At 44.1% G+C, this 21,606-nt stretch overlaps 1 protein-coding gene across 2 annotated transcripts in view; it reads left to right on the top strand.

Moving 5' to 3' along the window:
- Positions 1-282: 282 nt before the first annotated feature.
- The window catches only part of NELL1 (neural EGFL like 1), a 300,065-nt gene continuing 278,741 nt past the window's right edge, over positions 283-21,606 (top strand). For both annotated transcript variants that reach the window (XM_059848303.1, XM_059848302.1), the window contains exons 1-2: positions 283-411; positions 4,404-4,532. In XM_059848303.1, coding sequence (XP_059704286.1) covers positions 363-411; positions 4,404-4,532 — 178 coding nt within the window. In that variant the 5' untranslated portion in view covers positions 283-362. The remainder of the gene's footprint in view (positions 412-4,403; positions 4,533-21,606) is intronic.

Here is a 21,606-nt window from a genome sequence, read left to right as displayed (position 1 = left end):
CGGCGCACCCGCCCGGCCGTGCCGCATCGGGCGGCGGGCCCCTCTCGCTCGGGGGGTTCCCGTTGCGGGAGCGGGGCCGGTGCGCAGTGCGGGGCTCCCCGCCCGGAGCGCGGCCGTGGCCGGGCGGCGGCGCTGGCGAGGCCCGGGGGGGCCGCGCGTCACGGCGGGGGGCGGGCGGGGAGCCCCCGCTGCGGGGGCGTCGGGGCCGCGCCTGGGCAGCGGGCGGAGCCGCCGCCGCCTCCTGCCGGAGCCGCTCCGCGCGTCGGAGGCTGCGCTCGGCTCCGCTGGGCTCGGTGCGGCTCCGCAGCAGCTGCCGGCGGCCGGAGAGGGAGCGAGCGGGCGCCGCCGCCCGCGCCGCGCCGATGGGTCTCCTCCTGCTCCTCTGGGCGTGTGCGGCCGCCGCCGGGGCAGGTGAGAGGCCGGGCCGGGGCTGCAGGGTCCGTGGTGGGGACGCGGGGTCCGTGGCGGGGCCGGGGTCCGCCCCGGTCGCCTCCCCGGGGAGCGAGGGCCGGGGCCGCCGCCCGGGGCGCGCCGGCGGCGGGCGGAAACTTTGCGGGGAGGCGGCGGCGGCGGGAGCCGCCCCGGCCGTGCGGAGCCGGGCATCCCCCGCCGCGCCGAGCGGGCCGGGCGCGGGGCTCCGCGGGGCTCCGCGGGCTCGTCCCCGGCGGGGCGGCCGCTCCGCGGGGCCGGGGGCAGGCGTGGGAAAGTTTTGCGAGAGCGGCGTGCGGGCTGCGCCCCGCGGGAACGGGGATGGAGAGCGGAACGGCGGGGCCGGCGCGGGTCCGGGCGGGCGGGGGCCGTGTCCGTGTCCGGGTGGAGCGCGGTGCTGCCCGGGCGGTGCTGCCCGCGGTACCGGGCGCGGGGTGCGGCGCTATGGGCGTGATGTGGCTGCCTGCGCGTTATTCCAGCCGGTGCCGTGCCGGCTCCGCTACATTTCCAGTCTTGCGCGACCCAAGTACCGCTTCTTGTTCCTTGCGAAGGCTTTGTTCTTGGTCCCCGAGTAGCGCTCCTCCGCGGCTGGAGCTGCTGAGGGGCACGTTTCTGCGGGGTGCTTGTAGCTACTCTCAGGGAAACCACCCGGCAGAATTATCAAAAGTGCAAAGGAATAAATGTTTTATAATTAAATTCGTGTAGTAATTATAACCTCATCAAATCTACAGAGAGATGAGGCATAAAAATAGTTTGAAGAAAATACTGCCCGTCCCTTTCATAGTGGTGTTACCCCTGATAGTGCATACGGAGATTTTAAATGGTCAGCAGGACCCAAAACTCTACTACTTGGAAAGTTCTCTGTGTGCAACAATTGCCATCGAAGTTGTGAGAGGAAAGAGCAAAATGCCTCTTTTAGAGCCTCTTCTTTACTATTTTATTGGTTTCACGTGGGTACGTGCAAATGGCTTGGTTGTGTTGAGTATGTTTAAGTAAAAGTTTTTTTCCGTCCCCAAACAGCACGTTACACATGTTGAGGAGATTATAAATGTGCTGTATGTGTTGCATGGCTGCACATTAGCTAGATGGAGCATGGCGTGATTGCTGGTGCTTGGGTGTAAGTGATAAAGGCAGAAGCAGAGAATAAAAGCTGTCAGAGCTGTAAGGCAGAATTAATTTCTTTTAGGGATTTCCTAGTGACATCATTCATAATTATATGGCTTAATCCTCTAATCTACTGTAGTGCCTTCAGTTCACATTGGGCTGAATCCACCAAGTCCTGAGATGATTTCTACTCCCGCCCACCTGCCTGAAGCATTTGGACTGTTGCTTGTGTAAGCCACTGATTTAAGGGGAATGGCCCAATTACTTTAAATAGGAATTGAAAGCAACATCATCCAGAATCGGGCCCATGCATTGCACAGCTCTCCAGTGAGAGCAGACTGCTTGATGCTTAATTTTTACTTCAGAAATAGATGGCATTTCCAGCTACTTGTTCCACTGGAGAGAGACAGCATAAAATACTAGATGCAAGTGTGGTTGATATGCATGTGGTATCTTTCTGATAGACTGGGGGAGACCACAGGGGAAAAGGAGACTTGGTTATCATACTGAAGCTGCTGATTTGTTGTTTATTAATTATTAACTCTGCATTTGAGTGCCTGCTGCTGTTTGAAGAACCAGCTCAGGAAAATGACTAGGTATTTAAAGCAGTGTAGGCTCTTGCTAAATAGTTACTGTGACATAAGAAACAGTCTCTGTTTTCGAAAGTATTTTAAAAGCTGGAAGGGAACACGCTGAAGCTGTCACACAAGATCCTTTGTTGGCATAAATCGAAGCCTGTGGAGCTACAGTGATGTATACTTGTTGAGCCTTGGGTATTCAGGGTGGAATAAACAGGTTTAATAGAGCAGTGGAGCTACTGTGATTTATGGGAGTGCCTATACTTACTCGCTGTGGTTTCTGTCCCCACCCTGTTGATGGCTGTGACAGAGCTTTCACTTACTTTAATGGGTTTGAGATTTGTCTTACTGAACACCGTTTGTCCTTTCTGTTGAGCAAGTTTTAGTACCTACTTGACCTCCCTTCATATTAGTAGATTATTGCTGATCTGAAGAGATGTAACCCCTTTCTAATGAGGGACAGCATACTCTGTTTCTCACAGGGACAGCAAACACTTTGCTCATAGATAAGTTCACACAATTTACATTGTGCTGCTTTTCTGCTGAATGAAAACCTTAGAAGAATAACAAGTCTTTTCTTGTTTTGGTTCTGGTCTTTACTCCAGGAGAGGAAGGTGGTTTTTTTTCAGTCCACCAATGTGGATGTTGTCAGTTGTGGTCATTCTGTGCTTGAGTGCCTATGGTAGAAGTCAAAGATGGTACGCAAATGATGTTGCTGATTATCTGGGAAGTTTTTACCTTTGGAGAAGTTTAACTGGGTTCTCTAATATTCTCCCAATTCCAATTTTCTACAAAAGTGTGTTTATCCCCATATCCTTATGTAAGCACTGTGTGTGCGGATGTGTCAGCACTCTTGGAGCTTCAGTTCCATCAGATGCCTCTAGATCTTAATTTTCCTTGTAGAGGAAGGTTGCTAGAGACCTCCTAAAGCTGTATTTTCAGTATTTTTTTAATGCTCTGTCCATTGTGGAGTAGAATCCTCTATGTTAGCACAACATATTATTCCATCAACTTTTCATCCTTGAGGAAAAGAGAAAGTTCTGGAGTACAGAAGATTTATGAATAGTATATGTAACTTCCAGTTCATTCTGTACACCTCAGTAATTTCCCAGAGCCTTTCAAAGAATCAAACTAGAGTACTTGCTGCTTAAATGATCCAGAAGTATAGTCCTGGAATAACAAATCAATCAATTTAGACCTGAATGTGAAGTCTACTTAGTGGAAATCAATCTGGACGTGCTTTACAGGTAATGTCCTTGCTCCATGGAAGTCAATGGGACTTTTAGCATTGACTTCAGCTGTGTCAGGATTTCGTTCTTGGAGCCTGTTACTAATGATGTTAGTGAAAAATGTAATTAGGAAAGTGTTTGGATTGCACACGAGATATTTGACCTGTGTCTCAGGCACAGATCTCGTGTCACTCTTACTGCTGTGTTGAGAGAAACACTGAGGGCAGGCTGCTCTCTTCCCATCCGTAGAAAAATGAGGTATGCTTGATGAATTTGGTGGGCTAACCATCAAGTTGCCCTGCACTCTTCAACATTTTCAAACTTTTGGAGTCTGTGTCTTTTATGTCACTTCCATCAGGACCCTACTAGATTGAGGGGTACCCAGACTTTTCCTGGGCATAAGCCTTTTATGAATTTCAGGTTTAGGTTTCTGCTTTTCCAGTAGGTGCTCCCACAGCCCAGAGGTGCTGCAGCTGGCTGGAGTGAGTGAATGTGGGCTTTGGAAGCAACAGAGGTGTGCTTCAGAAGCAGTGTCAAATACCTTGGTGAGTCACCCAAGGCTCTTAGCCCACAGGAGGGTGCTCTTTGCCCTGCTGCCACATCTGCTCCATGCTCCTTTGGTCCACTTGGGAAAATGGATTACGTTTAGGTGATGAGCTGTGGGTCTGCTCAGGTGGTCACAGCCAGGTAGGAAATGTGAGAGGAGTTTTCAGTCCTTACATCTCCCTGTAAATAGTGTGGCCAAGAGATGAATGCTGCAAATCTCTCTCATGGTTTTGCCTAGGTGGTTATGCTTTTCTTTATTTATTACTCCTTTTGAAGATACTGGGTAAATGTATCAGTTCTAGAATGTTTTAATGTGTGCACAGTAAAATCTCTGGGAAGGAAATAGGTTAATTGAAAGACTTGGAATTGAGTATCTTCTCTTTCCTTCATCTCAGTTACTGTCTTGTAAGTAATTACTGTGTACAGTGTGAGTGGGAAGGTGCTAGATATTCTTCTCTATCCTTTCCATTACCTGATTTGAAATAAAAATTGATCTAACTCTCTCTGCCTCCAACAGCTGTAGGATTTGGAATGGATCCTGACTTACAAATTGATATCATCACAGAGCTGGATCTGGTGAATACAACCCTGGGGGTAACACAAGTGTCAGGACTACACAATGCCAGCAAAGCATTCTTATTCCAAGGTGAGAGAAACATCCTCAGTTTTCTTATCTTGCTTCTGTCTGCATGAGCTCAGGAACGCTTTGATGTCCCTGTAATGGTGGTCTTACTTAACTATTGCTTACTTTTATTTTTGATTTTTGGAATTAGTTCTTGAAATACAGATGCTATTTTGTGTGTGTGCTGTCAGGTACTGGGCAAGGGAATTTTGGGTACATTTTCAATACTCCCTGATATTTATTTCTCACTAAATATGTCAGAGTAGCTCCAATGGGTGGACTTAGGGGGTTTTTTTCTCTGTGATCATATACATGCAGAGAGACACACAGCTAAAGCTGTGAAACTATGAGAAGGCATTTCATGTGTTAACACTGATTGGTGATGTAGCAAGTCTTTAATCAACTTTGTGAAAACTGCTAAAGAGGCCAAATAGAATGCTTTTGTATTTAAGTGTCCATGCTGAGTATCAAGGGCAAGATAAATCACTTTGTGGTTTTTTTCCCCCTCATTAGGTATTCTAACATAAAGTTTGTGAAATGTTTGAAAATTATGTTGGTTTTCTTTTGTTTTTTTACTGACTGAAATTCTGGATGTAGTTTTACAATGTATTTAAGTAAGGTCTAGATTAAGGGACAGTGTCCCAGGGGGTGGAAGCACTGAGTTGCTACAATATGCTAATTAGGCAGGAAAGACATTTATATGGTTTGAGATTACCATGTGAATTAAAGCACTATTGGAAACATTTTTATTGTGGAGGCTTCCTGTGTTTTTTCTTTACTGTGCTTTAGTCAATGTTGAAGACTCTTTTTCTTATCTGTCTTCTGTAGCTGTTTTTAGAGGCAAATTATTATGATCTCATTTAGCTTCAGTTCTGGATCTGCAGTGCTGGGTGACTCTACTGTAAATAATAAGGGAAGTGGGTCTGCAATCTTAGTTCATTCTTTATCTGGCCAAGGCCAGTTTAGGAGTCAGAGCAGAGCTGCTCCTGGAGACCACCTCAGGATTTGTTTTCTGTCTTTTATGATACAACAAGTAGCTTAATTTTCACTGATTCCCAAATTAGTGTCCAGAAGAGCAGCATTGATTCTTTTCATTTAATGATGTCAGGGTTTTTTTTTGTCTTGATACCCTGAGTCCAGGTTTGTGTATTGTGAATAAATAATATTATAGTCATTCCTCTAAGGACTGCAGTGGCCTAACTATGGTAATATTACTAATTCCAATTGCTATTCCATGCAGTTAATTGCAACCACACTGATGAGTTGCAATGTCAGTTGGGGTGAGTTTTCAAAAACTGCTGGTCAGAGCTGTAGGGAATGTTTGTCAGGACTTGGATTGAGACCACTGATACTGAAAGTAGCTTTGAAAGGTTAATGGTAAAAATATTTTGGATGTTCTGTTCTTTTCTCCTTGGAGTCATCCATCTGTAGTTTGGGAACTTAGGACTGGTGTAAGAAAGGTGAAACTTACAAAATCCATATGAATGGATAGGCGCTGACAGATAGATGCTCATGGGAAGCAATAAATAAACATTCACAGTATGAAATGAATAAATAATATGGAGACTGTAGTTAGGTACATAAAGCTTTTTTTAATTCCCAGAACAGAAATGCTTTTTGCTAATGCACACAGGAATAGCCCTCTTCTTGAGTAAAGCCTCTAGTGTAAAACTTCCTGGGAGGTGACTCAGGAAAGTGACTCTCTTCAGTAAAGCTCATCAGCCCTTGGCTCGTGAGAAGACTGGAGGCCTTTGCTGTCAGCTGAAGGGATGGAAGTCTGAAGCTGCCCTGTTGCCTTCTTCCCTTCTTGTTCCTATCTGTTATTTGTTAAATGTCAGCAGTGTGTTGGCAGCTGTATGGATTCCCTTTTACTAGCAGAGGTGACTTACTTTACAGCTACAGTCTGGCTGTGGGCCATGTCCTTTGGCTGGAACAAGAAGATACTCAATTTTGGTTTTTATCTTGCCATACAGTAAAACCAGGATAGAACTTGGAGTGTATGGGAGATTGCTATGTCTAAGGTAGAAGTAATACACAGAGATCCACAAAATAAACCCTGGTCCAGCATGATACTCCCAGAGGAAAGAAGAGCCTGGAAGTTAGCACTTAGTTTCAAAAGGATCCTCTTGGAGTAGCTATTCCAGGTGGAAGGTGTGGTGCTTTCAGCACAGCTCTGTTTTGGTTAGTCTTTACCTGGTGTGAGCAGGTCAGAGTGCTGTGCCCACTGTGCTCCACTGCTCCAGCGTGGCCTTGGAGCCTGGGAGCAGGCAGGACCCGTGTCGCCTGGCAGGGGGATTGCTGCACGTGGAGCCACATAGAAGGCCTCTTCCCCAGCAGGCTTTCACTGCTGAGGGTTCCCTAGCTTAGCAAAAAAGAGTTGGTGTGTTCTTTGGCACGTGGTTTTCACAGTGACAGCTTTGCCTGCCACCTTTGGTGGTGTGTGTCGGGGCTCTGAGCTTACATAAAAGCTCCCTGTAGAACATCTTCTGTCTTGTGAGATGAATTTTCTAAAATGGTTATACATGGAGCTGTTCAAACTGAGAGTGTTCTTCTGTGTGTTCCAGCAAGTTTACATCTTGGAGGTAGAGAAATGGTAATTTTTCCCCAATCCAGACAGTTTTGTGTCCAGGGTAAGTCCAGGAAAATATGGAATGTTCTCCTAAGCAATTATTTTTCTGTGAATTAAACTGTTTGAAAGAGAAAGCTCTGTAAGTTTTGAGCATTCTTTCAGTTGCCTTTAGAGGCAAAAAGAGGAAATGAAAAGGGGGGGGTGATATGAAGATATGCACAAAAAAGGGGAAAATATTATTTTTAATTTGACTTTTCATCAGTGATAGCTCTCTTACAGTAAATGACATATTGTTTGTTATTGTTTGTTACAGAGTTTCTGGGGAGTGATGTCATGATTTAATTTATCCTAGAGAAAATGCAGAAAGAATTTTCTTTGAAGAGTTTGTGATTTCAGTCTGAGACCATCCCAGTAAAGCTGGTGGAGTATTCTGATTTTTTAATAATATTGGTATGAACAGCCAAACCTCAGATTTCTGAGTGAAACAGATTTATGGGCTAAGAAACAAATTCAGCTTTGTTGCAAATTGTGTGACAGCATGGTAGAACCAAAGTTGCAATTGAGAGATGTGGGTTGCCTTTGGGCAAGCAAATCTGTTCCTAATTCAGAAAAGCATAGAAACCTATAATTAAGGGTAGTCATCTGAGTTGTCCTGCTGGGCATGGACTTTGATTGTTAGAGTATTTCAGCTGGATTTTTGATTGATCAGTTCCATTATTTGAATTTTTCAGTTCCATTCTCTGTGAAAGAGGGATGAGGAAATAAAAACCAGAGCAGCCTAAGTGCTGACTATGTGCGTTAGAGGAAATGTAGATATATAACTCATAACTGCAATTCTGCAAACAGTCTGATTCTTAAGATCCATAACATTCTGGTGTCTTAATTATTTGTCTTTTATTAACTTTTACACACAAACGTGGGAGAAGACGTCTTCGTGATGATTTGCCCAGATGATTTGCTCTAGCATGAAAGGGCAAAGGAGGATGTGTGGAGATTCTTGATGGGTTCTTTTGGGGAATGGGGCACCCAAGACCCTGGTGTTTGACCCACATCTTCTCACCTCCAGCTAGGAGGCCAGGGAAGTCAAGGAAATGGTAGTGGGGGTGGGTGGAAAATCTGCCTCAAAGAAATATACTGAAAAGACTAACTTTTCACCTAATAACATGCCTTACTACTGTAAGGCATGTTATTAGGTGAAAAGTTACATCCTACAAACATTGACTGAAAGACAGCTGCAAATGGTATCTTACAGGCATGAAAAATGAACAGGATCAGAACAGGATTATACTGTAGACTGTAGATAATACAATTAATGTAAATAATAAATATTGTAAGTAGTACATGAAGAAACCCTGAGCTATGGCTCCCTTGCTGGGGCTCAGTCCTGTTTTCTGTTTCAGACAGCAGGGAAGTAGGGCTTGTCCTGACTTTGGTTTACCAGGATCTTGAATTCAGTGGCAGAGGAAAGTTCTGGTGATAGGTAAGGCAAAAGAAGCTGTTAGCTGGTCATCCTGTTTCTAGGTAGACTGAGAGCAGTTTTTAGCCTAGCTGCTAAATGATGTGATTACTTTAATCAGTCTAACTTTTGTTCCATGCTCTGTTTGTGTTGTGGAAGTAAGATTTTATTCCTTTTACAACCTGTCAGCTATGCCTATTTCTTTTTAATTCTTCCTGCAACATCTCTTTGGAGTTAACAGAGACTTAAAGCCTTTACTTACAAAACAGCTCCCCTCCACCCCTGAAAGTTTATTAAGGCTTTGCTGTTTCCTTTACTGGCAATCTGGCACTATTTTTCAACTTAGCCTTTAAATTAGGAATGGTCTTTTTACTGCATATACTATGTTTAGCACTCAGCAAAAGAAACCACCAAGTACTGTTCAAAGTCTGGAGATCTACAGTGCTTTGTTCTTGACCGTTTCTTGCCTTGTGTTACACGGCCACTGGATTTAAGAGAAACACCTGGCCTGGAGCACCTGCAGCACAGAGTTCAGCCATGCTCCTTATTCCCACTTTGTACTAGACACTGCTGAGTTCTTTTCTGTACAGTCGTGGCTCCTACAGGAAAGGTGAAAGAATAACAAGTATCTTAAAGCATAGAGAAAGGCAATGTTTTTGTGAGAAAAAGAGTGAAACTTGTTAAGTTCCTGAAAAAAAAAAGGGACTGTCCTGCTTCAGGCCAAAAGAGAGATCAAAGCTGTGCATCCAAGGCAGGTGGAGGTGCCTCCCAGAAGACTCTTGAGCTTCCAGAAGAAGTGCAATCCTCTCTGTTGGTGTTTTCCTTCAGTGTTTTACAAATCCTGGCTTTTTTTGGCTAATTCCTCACTTAGAGAGTAGAAGTGTTTCCAGATTCCACTCCAGGAATTTCAGTCCAAGCAGTCAGGTTTTGCAGTGCTGAACTGAAAAAGGTTTGAATGCTGGCCAACTTTGCCATGTTTTGAGACTGGTTATTGGAATAAAATCCCAATATTGCTGGGTGGAACGTGCCTGGGCTCGTCCGGCCCTGGTGCTGGACCAAAGGCGGCAGCTGTGGTGTTTCACCTCAGAGACACCTTTGGCTGGCTGGAAGTTGCAGTCAGGCACTTGGAACAAGTCCAGGCATGGTAGAAACTCAGTTTACCTCTGGTGGAAAGGGTTCAGGTCACGGTGAAGAGGAAAAGGAGAGGATTCTGCCGGAGGGTTAAATCCAGAGTTTTATTCCAGGGTCACAGAGCTCTGAATCTTGGTAACAACTCCCAACAGAATCCCGACTGCATGGTCTCCGTGACTTTTAAGCCCACAGGGAGGGGAGAGGGAAAAGATAGGTGAGCCACCAACCAGGTGGGAGGGGGAGGGTCTCAGGGGACAATGACACCTGGACAGGCCAATGACCCCAGGTCTGAGAAGCATCTTTTGAACTTCTGCCAATCACACAATGCCCTTGCTGGAATGTGGAGCTTGATGGACAGCATTTAGGAAGGGGGCAAGCGGGAGGGGAAGGGAAAGGTTGGCACACCTGAATGGGGACAGCATATTGCTTTACACTGCAATAGCTGGTGGAAAAGGACACCTGCCAGAATTGATCTTGTCATCATGAGTGGGCACACACCCTTTTTATCAGGAAAAAAATTCCTCTGCCTCTGGTAGGAAGGTCTTCAGGACATGCTTCCTGTGCTCCGGCAATGCATTTGGGGCAGCAGCTCAGCACTCACTGAATTTCAAGGCCAGGTGATGGCTGCTGCCTTTGTCCAGCTGTGCTGAACTCCTCACCCTCAGTCTCAGTGGTCTGGCGGCTATGGCCAAGGTTTTAATCCACTTTGAGTGTTTGTCACTGACATGTTTTATGAAAAATCCTTTCCTTGGGATTTTTTCCTTCTGAGAAGCTGAGAGGCCTCAGGAACAAAATGTAAACAATGATTATCTGCTGCTGTGGAATGCAACAGGTGGATCTGGGATTGGTCTCATGTGGCTGTATCTGAATAATGGCCAATCTCAGTCCAGCTGTCCAGACTGTCTCAGTCAGAGACAAACCTTTGTTATTAATTCCTTTTCTATTCTTAGCCAGCCTTCTGATGAAATCCTTTCTTCTATTCTTTTAGTATAGTTTTAATATAATATATATCATAAAATAATAAATCAAGCCTTCTGAAACATAGTCAGCTTTCTCGTTTCTTCCCTCATCCTGGGACCCCTGCAAACACTGTCACAAGTGTTATGCCAGCATGATGTGCTGCAGAGCTCAGAAAATAGCCAGGGGCTGGATGAGAGGGAGCAGATAACAGCTCAGGGAGGAAACATGTCGTTGCTCTTCCTGGGGCAGGTGGTGGGAGGTCTGCAGTGAGTAGGAGAGATAAACTTTAATTTTGGAATTCAGGCGTCAGTCCCTCTTTACATGAGATAATGAGACAAGAGTCATTGCCTTTTGTGGGATCTCTCCTGCTACGTTTATAGCAAATATTAAGTATCAGCAGTATTGTTTTTACAGAGCAGAAATCTTACAGTAGCAGAAAAATTAGGAAGGCACAACATGGTGGCTGGAAATCTTAGTTCTTCCTTCAGCTGTCACGGGAGAGAGGAGCTCTGGTACCTTTTCCATGGTGGTGTGTCCAAATATCCCATCTGGTGGCAATGCCAGGGTTTTTGAGGCAGAGCCCCTGGGCCCATCTGAGGCTGCTGGCAGCCCTCTCCTTCACGTGCTTTGGGACAGTTGGCAAAGCAGCTGATGACCCTTGCACTGTTGGACAGGAATGTCTGTTTTTATTTTTATATTTTTTTTTCACCAGGTATCGCCCGCTGTCGCTTGGATTTGTGTCTGCACAGCTGCCCCCTCTAGCTGGATGATATTTTTCTTTTTTTCCCTTTTAAAATACACTTTGCCTGAGGTGCTGCTGGCCTGGGCACGGGGCTGGGCTGTTCTCTGAGGTGGGGCTGGCCAGAACCAGCAGTATGTCCCCTCACAGAGGTGTCCAGCAGCTCACCAGAGGTTTATCTCTGTGGAAACTCCGCAAGCTTCTTGAACATGTGAGCTTTTATTTTATTTTTTAAAGGTCAGAGTGAGGTGTTTTGCCATTGATGTGCCACACTGTAGGCCTGCTCTGGTTCCTATAGGGGTGGGTAAATTTGGGGTTTTACCCCATGTTGCCTGTCTTAGGCTTCAAGTGATGGTGGGCAATACCTGGGGAAAAAAATTGAAATAAAATGCAGACATTCCTTTCCAACAGTGCAAGGGTCATGAATTCATGAGGGAGAGGCAGCCACCGTCAGATAAAAAAACCTTTGTATGTGTCAGTAAAAACACCTTGAGGTGTGGATCAGTCTCTTGTAATGATGAATGTAGTGATGAATGTAACTCCATCGTGTGGTTACATTCAGGTGTGGTAGCATTCTGTGCTGCTTCATTTTGGCTGTTCCTTCCACCTCTTGGCTGTCCACTGAGGGGTCCCTGCTGAGAATCCCCCTCTCCCCTGGGCATGGCAGATTTGGAGCTTTACTCAGAGCTCATCTGCTTTCAGGGCTGGCTCTGAAGGCACTCATGGGCACCTCTTCTGCCAGGGTGTGTCTATGCCTATGATGGAGGCTTGGGGGGGCTGAGAAACAGGGCCCAGCCCATCCCTTGGAGAGTGGGATCCACTCCACACTCATCCCTGGAGATGTTCCCCTGTTTTTCCCAGCTCCAGCCTGGTCCTTAGGAGCCATGGCAGCTGCCCACCATCCTGGAGTGCTGACAGAGGTGTTAACCCCTTGTCAGAGCTATTCAGTGAAGCGCTGCTAAAATAAAAATTTGAGTAGGATGCCAACAGCTGGGCTGCCTGCACCCGGCAGGATGGAGGGAAGTGGGACTTCCCTGGTGGAGATGGTTTCTGGGCTGGTGTCCATCCGCAGACCTTGATCTCCTCTTGAGGCCTTGAGTGCCCGCCCGGCCCCTCAGCCCCTTTCCGGCCCGGCCCCTCAGCCCCTTTCCGGCCCGGCCCCTCAGCCCCTTTCCGGCCCGGCCCCTCAGCCCCTTCCCTTCCCAGCCCCTCAGCCCCTTTCCCGCCCGGCCCCTCAGCCCCTTCCCTTCCCAGCCCCTCAGCCCCTTCCCTTCCCAGCCCCTCAGCCCCTTCCCTGCCCGGCCCCTCAGCCCCTTCCCTTCCCGGCCCCTCAGCCCCTTCCCTTCCCGGCCCCTCAGCCCCTTCCCTTCCCGGCCCCTCAGCCCCTTCCCTTCCCGGCCCCTCAGCCCCTTCCCTTCCCGGCCCCTCAGCCCCTTCCCTTCCCGGCCCCTCAGCCCCTTCCCTTCCCGGCCCCTCAGCCCCTTCCCTTCCCGGCCCCTCAGCCCCTTCCCTTCCCGGCCCCTCAGCCCCTTCCCAGCTCCTCAGCCCCTTTCCGGCCCGGCCCCTCAGCCTCTGTCCCGCCCGGCCCCTCAGCCCCTTTCCCGCCCGGCCCCTCAGCCCTTCCCTGTGTAGAGCTGGGAATGAGGGGCACTCAAAGCTGCAGGTGTAGCAGTGAGGGGTGAATGTGTGAGTGACAAGGATGTGGCTGGGATGGGGAGGCTGCCCTGGGAGCCAGCAGGAGTCAGGCTGGTGCTGGGGGAGCAGGGGATGAAGTGAGCTCTGACAGGCAGGGCCAGGAAATGGCCTCAGGGGAGGGGAGAGCTGAGGGAGAGCTCTGTGGAGGAGCTGGAGGCCTAGAAGTGTTAGAAACGTGAAGCTTGACTAGGCCAATATTCAAGCAGCAATCAATTTATTAATTAATATGGTAAAGTATGAGCAACACAGCGCTGGGTACAGTGGGGGAAGTTTTCCCTCCAACTCCACACTGATAGTTGGGGCTTACAGGTATTTATAGAGGAACTCATAAACTTTCTCAGCGGTTTCTATTCCAAATTTTTATTCATCAGCAGTTTTTATTCCCAATTTTTACCTCACAATTCTATACGCTGTTGGGATTTAGTTTTTCTCAGGATGTATCCCAGAAAAGGAGAACCCCAGGTGGTGGTGGTCCAGTTTCTGAAAGAAGGAAGAAGTCTCCCAGATGGTGAGGTCCAGTCTCCAGATGTGGGTCCACCTTTTGATAAATCTCATAACAGTGATGTCCAGCTTTCCTTGGTCAAAACTATTAATCCTTGAGTTGATGTCCGTCTTCCTTTCTCAAGCTGCATGTTTCCTTTTTATACATTCTAAAGCTATAGTTTTACTTACTACAAGCAATATTCTAAAATTATACTTCAAAAGGTTATTATTGCAAAACTCTTTAAGGCTTAACTACAAACAGAAAGTTCCTGTCCAAAAACAACATCCTTAAAGCTTTAATTCAAATTCTCCTAAATCAACTTAAGGCTTATAAAGGTTAATTGCAAACAAAGGATAGGTTCAAAGGCCTTCTTCCATGCTTTATTTTTCTCAGTTATTATTAGAATTTGTCTTTATAACTGTCCCATGGTTGGTTTCCACACATATTACAATCACAAATACACACGTTGCCTGTATATAGCTGACACGAAACACAGCTTGGTATTTCACAGAAGGTGATGGCAAATTGTGACAAGGACAGTACAAAGAGTTTAACTTGAGGAATGGGGGAGAGAGGTGCAGGGGTTGGAGTAAGGGGAGCTGTGCCCAGCAGCTGGAGAAGCAGCCTGGAGAGAGAGGCACGGGGCTGTGGCTGGATGGGAAACACAAGGACTGCAGTCCTGGGCCAGGAGAGCAGGATTAGGGGAAGGTTTGCTTATGGCACAGGCAGCATAATCAGGAAAAGCACAGAAAGTTTAGGTTTGGTGTTGCTGTAAAGTATCCCAGATGGGTACTGAGATTTCACAAGTGTCTTTGGAGGATGCAGCTTGGATAATGTGGGGGTTTGTATTAGTGAATTAGAACCTTACTTTTGCTGTAAAACTGCCCATTCCTCTAACAACAGTGGTGTAGAGAATTCACTAATATTTGTAGAAGGCTCAAATATTGGGCTGGAGTAATTAGCTTGGTGTGTTCTGCCTTCAGAGAAGGATTTGAATATGGTGGATTTACTGTTCAAGGTGAGTCTTGAACAGTAAAAATGAAGCAAAACTTAAGATCCTTGTTTGTTAGTTCTTACTCTTTGTTCTTGCCTTTGTGCACTGACTGTGACCTGTGATCACTGGCTGTGTGATCCTATAATTAAGAAAGGTTTTGGAATATTCATCCCCAGAGGGTTGAGCAAGGATTTCCGGTGATACTTTAATTCAAACATCTGCCTAACTTATAATTTATATCTTTATATATATATTAATATAACTAATATTTTGTTTTTTTTCTTTCTATTTAATGGTTAGTTTAAGTGAGGCTTTTTTCCATTGCCAAAACCATTTTCAGAACAGAGAAATAATCTGGAATTGAATACAATGTGCTAGGAAGGGTTGAGTGAGATGAATCATCTTCAGTGGAGGAAATTAAAGATCACTTGAGACATAATTATTAAACAATGCTTTGAGGCTTTGAAGATACATAAACTACTATTAACCTTGTTAGTTCCCAGAAGTAGTTTTTAAAATACTCTTATATATCGATTCTGTCTTGGCTGTTTAATGTTTGAATTATGTTAGAAACTTGTCTAGGTGTAAAATTTATCCTGCATATTGATATGAAGGTATAGCTTGTGAATAATTTCTAATTTCTGTTTCTCCTTCAGTATTCTCTTGTTTAAACCACCCCTGCCCCCTGCTTCCAAGTAAGTGCAGACTAAAATAGAAACCTAGTCCCATTAAACAACAGTGACCAATTTCTACTTTTACCTTTCCCCCCCCAATCCTGAATGCTGTCATGCTGCCTTCTGTTACTTGACATTTTTTGGATTTCCCATCGTGTCTGTCATGATTAGGAGAGAGTTCTAAGCACATATTGCCTCTGTCCTTGGCAGTTATTTTTGCTTTCCTGGGAGACAATAATTGTGCTGCTTATCTATCTTCATTTGCCACGGTGGGAAGTACAGAGGGGAAGTGGGGTAAGTGCTTCTGTAGTGTGCTAAAAGCCTTGAATGCTTCTGGCAACCTGTTGACAAAGTCCTGTCATGAAGATAAGCAGAAAAGGAAGAAAAGCTCTTTACTCTTTAATGGGCTGAGACAGGGATGCAGAAATTAGTTTCTGATACTGCTAGTAAGGGTGTTCTACACCATGTGAGCATCTGGTCCTTACAGTGAAAGTAACTGATGAAAGCAGGACTAACAGTTTGAATTTCTTGTATCTTCATCAAAATAAGAATATGACAAAACCTGTCTTTTTCATGCAAAGATTTTGGCAAATGGATACTCTTCAGTCATACCATCCTGTAATTAGCTCCTTGTTTATTAAACTAGCATTAAAGTGGAGTAAGAATATTCTAGAGCATCTTGTCAGATGGGCCCAGGTGCTTGTCAGAGCTGTGGGAAGTTGGGGTGAAGCAGAGTTGGCACCTGAGTAGTGCTGCCTTGGGGCCAGTCCCTGAGTGGTCCTGGGTAAAGAATCCTGCACCTCATATTGCAGCTCTGGGTTGCTGGACAGATGCTGCATTAAAAGAGGACAGAACTGGAGCTTTAGTAGGGCACTGCTGAGCTAAAACTGCTTGAAGTGCAGAGGATGGGAAAAGCACTGCTCAAGAATTGGGTTCTTACTGTAAGCAATGAAACAAAGTGGGCTATTATTGTGTATTTTGACCCCCAAGGGTGGTGATATCCTAAATTTTAAACCAGTTTTAGTAGAAACTTGATAATAACTGAGCAAAATATTTACATTCGGTTTACTTAATAAATTACTTCTAAACACAGCCACATCTTTTGCCTAAAAGGAAGTGGTGTTACTTGAAATTACTTTCACGAGTTTTCTTTTTAAGAGTTTGTACCTTAAAGAAGTACATTCAGACCTGCTGAAGGAGCCAGGAATGGACCATTTCCTGTGATGAAAAATCCTGCTGTCTTGGAACTATCTATCAAGAATGAAGATTAGATGCTCCTTGAGACCTCAACCTACTTCTTCTATGCCAAATTCTAGAACAATCCTGCCTCCTGTGGTCTGGGTGTATAAATGATACACAAGGGGGGACATTTTTTCTGTTATTTTTTCATTTTCACCACATAAATGGCATGAAGTATTCATGTCATACTGTGCTGTTTTTATGGTGTTATATCATGTGATTGTCTTGCCTTTTTTGGCCTATTCAAAGATACAGAGTGCATTAGGTTTTTTTTTTTTTTTTAAATAGAATGGGCAAAAATTGATTTTAGTACCTGATGCCCACTCCAACATGGGATGATGTCCTTAGTTATAGGCTGCATATCTGCTAAAATAGGTCCTGTAATTCTGATGACAGGGATCTGTGAATCACTATTTTAGAGCAGTAAGTGCTGCAGCTCAGAATTGGTTTTGCTTCCTAAAAGCCTCTCATTACAGTTTCTCTGTCCCCCATCCTCCCTGCTTTGTGGTGACATTTCTTAAATTACAGTGGAGCTTGCTGTGGGTCCCCTGTACTGTAAACAGGACCAATTGTACAGGATCACTGCTGCTGCAGGGGCTGTTTTAGAGTCTGTCTTCCCTTGCCCATACAGGTGACTCCTCCCTCTGAAGCTGTGAGGTTTCCATTTGGCATCTGTGGGAACAGACACTTCCAGAGGGGAGAAATTTGTGTTGTAAAGCTCAGTTCTGTATTGTGTAGCCCTCTTCTTTTACACCTTTATTTTCATTTTTTAAAAACTTTTTGCAAACTGGAATGTAACATAAAGATATACAGAACATAAAGATCTTTTTAGAGAGAAACACATATAAAAACTGGATCTTGGAGTTTAAATACTTGTTGCTTCCAAGACGGACTGTCTATAGATGACATTCATATCTGCCTCTGTTTCTCTCTCTCTACTTCAGCTCATTGTGAATAATTCTGAAATTTTAAAGCCTCTTCCTGGGGACTGGGGAAAATAAAGCCAAGATGTGTGGGAGGGGAGTGGGATTTGTATGTGTATGTGTCATGATTTTTCGTGGTCTGTGGAGGTCTCCACAGATGCTCATCATGCTGTTTGGAAAGTGAAGCAGCACAGCCTTAAAACATGACATTTGTAGAATAATTTGGTAATTGCTGATGATTTGGAAACCTCGTGTATTGCATTTGTCCCAAGCTTTCCTTTTCAGGCAATGTACTGACAAGCTGTGGTAGGAGGACCCTGCAGTATTAGTTGCAGTGATCTTGTTTGGGAAATGGTGGAAGAAATTTAGATTTCCTTCATTGTAACTAATTATGGAGCCAGAAAAAAGTTTCACTTTTATAATAGCATTTCTCTCATATTTAAGTCATGTCCTCTGCTTTAGCTTTTTGTTCTCTGATGCTGGCATTGCTTGTGATGTTTTTTGATGTCTTGTGCCATGGCAGCTTTCAGACGGGATATTGTGCCCACCTTGCTCCGTGCCATCCTAATCACTTCATTACAAATAAAAGTAAACATTATTGCTGGTGTTACTGCTAGCAGCAAGAAATGCACAAGAGGAGGGACACGAGGCAGTTCTATTTAAATAAAAGCTTATTTTCAGAAACAAAGGCTTATGGAGAAAAGGGAGCTCTTAGTACCCCAATCACGTTTCCTGTTACGGATGAACCCACAGCAATGGATGCTATCAAAGTTGTCATATTTTATTCATGAGTTGTGGTATGCTTGGGTGAAATAAGAAAAGCAATGGTCCAAATCATAATTATGGTGTAAAAAAGATAAAACAGTTATTATTGTGACTTTTTAAAAGAAATTATTAAATCTCTCAAATCATGTAAAACTCCTGGAGAATGACTAAGTATGTTAGTTATTTATGGGTCTTTGTTGTGGGTGTTGTGAAACATCTCACCAATAGCGTTTGTATTTATTCTGGGAGAAAATATAAATGTGTGCCTATGTATGTTCCAAGAAACAAAGACATCTAGAATATTGAATATAAACATAAAGAGGCTGACAGCAGAAATTATACTTCAGTAGAGAAGGGCTCTCACAAATGTATTATGCCTCATGTTATTATCATGCAGTTAATAAATAAAGCAGACACCCAGGATTTAATTTGCTTTAGCAATAACATGGAAGTGATTTTTTTCCTCAGGGAAAGAAAACAAAAGGGAGAATTAGTTCATGAAACATGTGTTGTTTAATGCTTGTATAAATCATTTATAGAGTATAAAAAAACCCTGAAATCATAACTTTCTAGCAATACATGACCTATGCTTTAAAAGTAATTAAAAAGCTATTTAGACTGTCAAGTCTTTGAGAGTTTGTGAACCAGGAGAGCACTTCAGCATATGCTTGCTTTGAACTTCAAGGATAATTTCATTGTCTTTAGTTGGATTATTCATGTGATAAAATGACTGGAAATTAAAACCTGTGTGTAGGTGTACCCAGGTCTGTGAGCTGCATTAGGATAGTAACCTCTCTCCACAGGGAAGAAAGCAAGTCAGGTTTCTTCTTACCTGAAACTTCCCTTTTAATGAAGTATTTCAAGTAGTATTTTGATTTGCACATTTAAGAGTGCAGGTTTTCACCAGGGAAGCAAATTCTAATTTCTGTATGGCTTTGCTGAAGTTAGACTGGGATTTTCAACAAAGTCAGAGTAACTTAGCATTCTGATTGTTTCCTGTTCCTGTGGAATCTGGATCTTAAAATTTTGTTGAAATGCCTTATTTGTTGACTGTATCTGTTAAATTCATAGTAACTTTAGGAATCATGAAGCACTTCAGAAGTACTTGTGGTTGTTTTCTAAATATTGTTGCCATAAATTACGACCAGTATTTATTATTACCTGGAAGAAAGAAGAGTGCTAAATGAGAAATCAGAAATATTACATACTGCTCAAAAATATAAGTGGATCAGTCTCTCTCTCTCTCTCTTCTATTAACCTTATATTTTTTTTTTCTGGATTATAAGCACACTCGGAGTTATAATGGGAGGAAATAAGACCAAACCTACATTTAATAGTTATTTGCAAAACTTATCTGCTGTGTCTGATTTTTCATTCAAGGGGCTCCTCACCTTCTGGTACCACCTTCAGTTTCCATTAAACAAATACAGAATATATTTTGTCAAGTTTTGGTATATTATTATCATTTTTTTAAAGTAATCTCTAATATTTTTGTGTGGCTTCAAGCATATTTGAAAATGCTTCGTAGAAGGGGAGGAAAAAAATTGTTTAGCTTGCTTTTGCATGAAGCCATATTTTTGAGTGGCTCATTATTTGTGTGTGACATTAGTATTTAATATATTCTTGAAATAGGTCCCTGGAGTGGCCAATATCCCTCCAGCAAAATGGATAGCACACTGGGAATGGTTCTTGGCCATTACTGAATTTTCCCAGTGTTGCCACTGGCTCTGTTCACAGTGTTGCTGGTGTAAGTCCACGTTCTTTCTGTTAAAATGTTATTTTCCAAATGGGCAAAGAGCAATCTTTACAGGAACAGTAACGTGATAACCTTATCTAATGTAGGTAAACAGTGGAAAAGTTGATACAATCAGCGACTCCTGAACTAATTAACTGACAACACATGTAATTTGATTAACTCACATGATTTAAGAGCAGATTATGTCCTTTTAGTGATAGTGAACTTCTGGAGCATTTCAAGGAAGCGTTTAATTTAAGGGATCAACCATTTGTAAACAGTCTTGATTTCAGCATGAATCCCTTGAGGAAAGAACGGAGCCTACTTGAGAAGACGAGCTCAGCAGCTGCTTAAAATACTTGAAATAAGTTCAAGTAGCTGCCTTGAGTAACAGGTGAAGTGCAGCCTCAGCAAAGTGGTGGCTGTTGTTGACAGCAGGAAAGCTGCTCCAAAGGCCCTTGGCTGACTGCAGGTGTCTGATTTTGGTCCATGGCAGCCAGCTGGGTTGGTGACAGTGTCAGTCATCAGCTGGCCTTCGAGTGGAACCAGGCTGCTGCTTCTCCTTGTGCTGCTGGAGGGCTTTCCTTGCTCTCCTTCCAGTGCTTTCCTTGCTCATTCTGCCCATGTGGGTGGGAAAGACAAGGAGGAAGCCCTGGAGGGAGGAGACCCATGGGAATTTTCTCAATGCAGGCGTCGCTGCAGCTCCCTGCTGCTGTGCTTGCCCAGCCACGTCAGGCACCTTTGGCTGGCTGCTGTCACTGACACCTTTCATGAAAATCCTTTCGCCAGGACTTTTCTCCTGAGAAGCTGAGAGGCCTCAGAAAAGAAATGTAAACCATAACTATCTGATGGCAGTGGAATGTGGGCTGGAGATGGTTTACCAACAGGTGCATCTTTGATTGGTTCCATGTGGATTGTTTTACTTGATGACCAATCCCAGTCCAGCTGTGTCAGGCTCTGGTCAGTCACAGGTTTTTTGTCATTCTTTGCTAGCCTTCTGATGTCTCCTTTCTCTTTCTTAAGTATAGTTTTAGTGCATATATTCTTTTAATATATGTACTAAATGTATATGATATGATATAATAAATATACTATAATAGACTAGACTATAATAGACTAGACTATAATATACTAGACTATACTAGAATGTACTAGAATATAATATACTATACTATAATGTACTATACTATAATATAATATAATATATATTATATATATGATTTAATATATAATACAAATAATATAATATATATTTAGTACATATATTCTTTTAATATAATATATATCATAAAATAATAAATCAGCCTTCTGAAACACAGAGTCAAGATTCTCATCTCTTCCCTTTTCCTGGGGACCCTCAGACACCACCACAGGCTGGGGCTGCAGGAGCACTGCTGGCTGCCTTCACTCCTGGCCTGTGTTCATTTCCAGCTCTTGTGCAGTGTCTGCTGCTCTGCTCCTTCCAGAGTACTCAGCTGCCTGGTGCAGTTTGAAACGGTGATAAAGCAAACAAAGGACTTAAGACTCTCTGACATCTACTTAATTAGCATGAGTGTGGTCACTCTAGCTGGTGCTCAAGTCAAGGCAATTTTCAAGAAGTGAAGAGGCTGATACTAAGCCACTAAATCAGCTAAATTAGTGGTTGAGGAGAAACTATGATTTGATAAGTATTCTCTGTTTGATTTCTTCAGCGACTCAAAATTCTCCTGCCCTTGGCAACTGGAGTTTTAGGGC

The sequence above is a fragment of the Haemorhous mexicanus genome, chromosome 6 (assembly GCF_027477595.1).
Source record: "Haemorhous mexicanus isolate bHaeMex1 chromosome 6, bHaeMex1.pri, whole genome shotgun sequence".
In the NCBI taxonomy this organism is placed as follows: domain Eukaryota; kingdom Metazoa; phylum Chordata; class Aves; order Passeriformes; family Fringillidae; genus Haemorhous; species Haemorhous mexicanus.
This window is presented reverse-complemented; position numbering and strand designations above follow the sequence as displayed.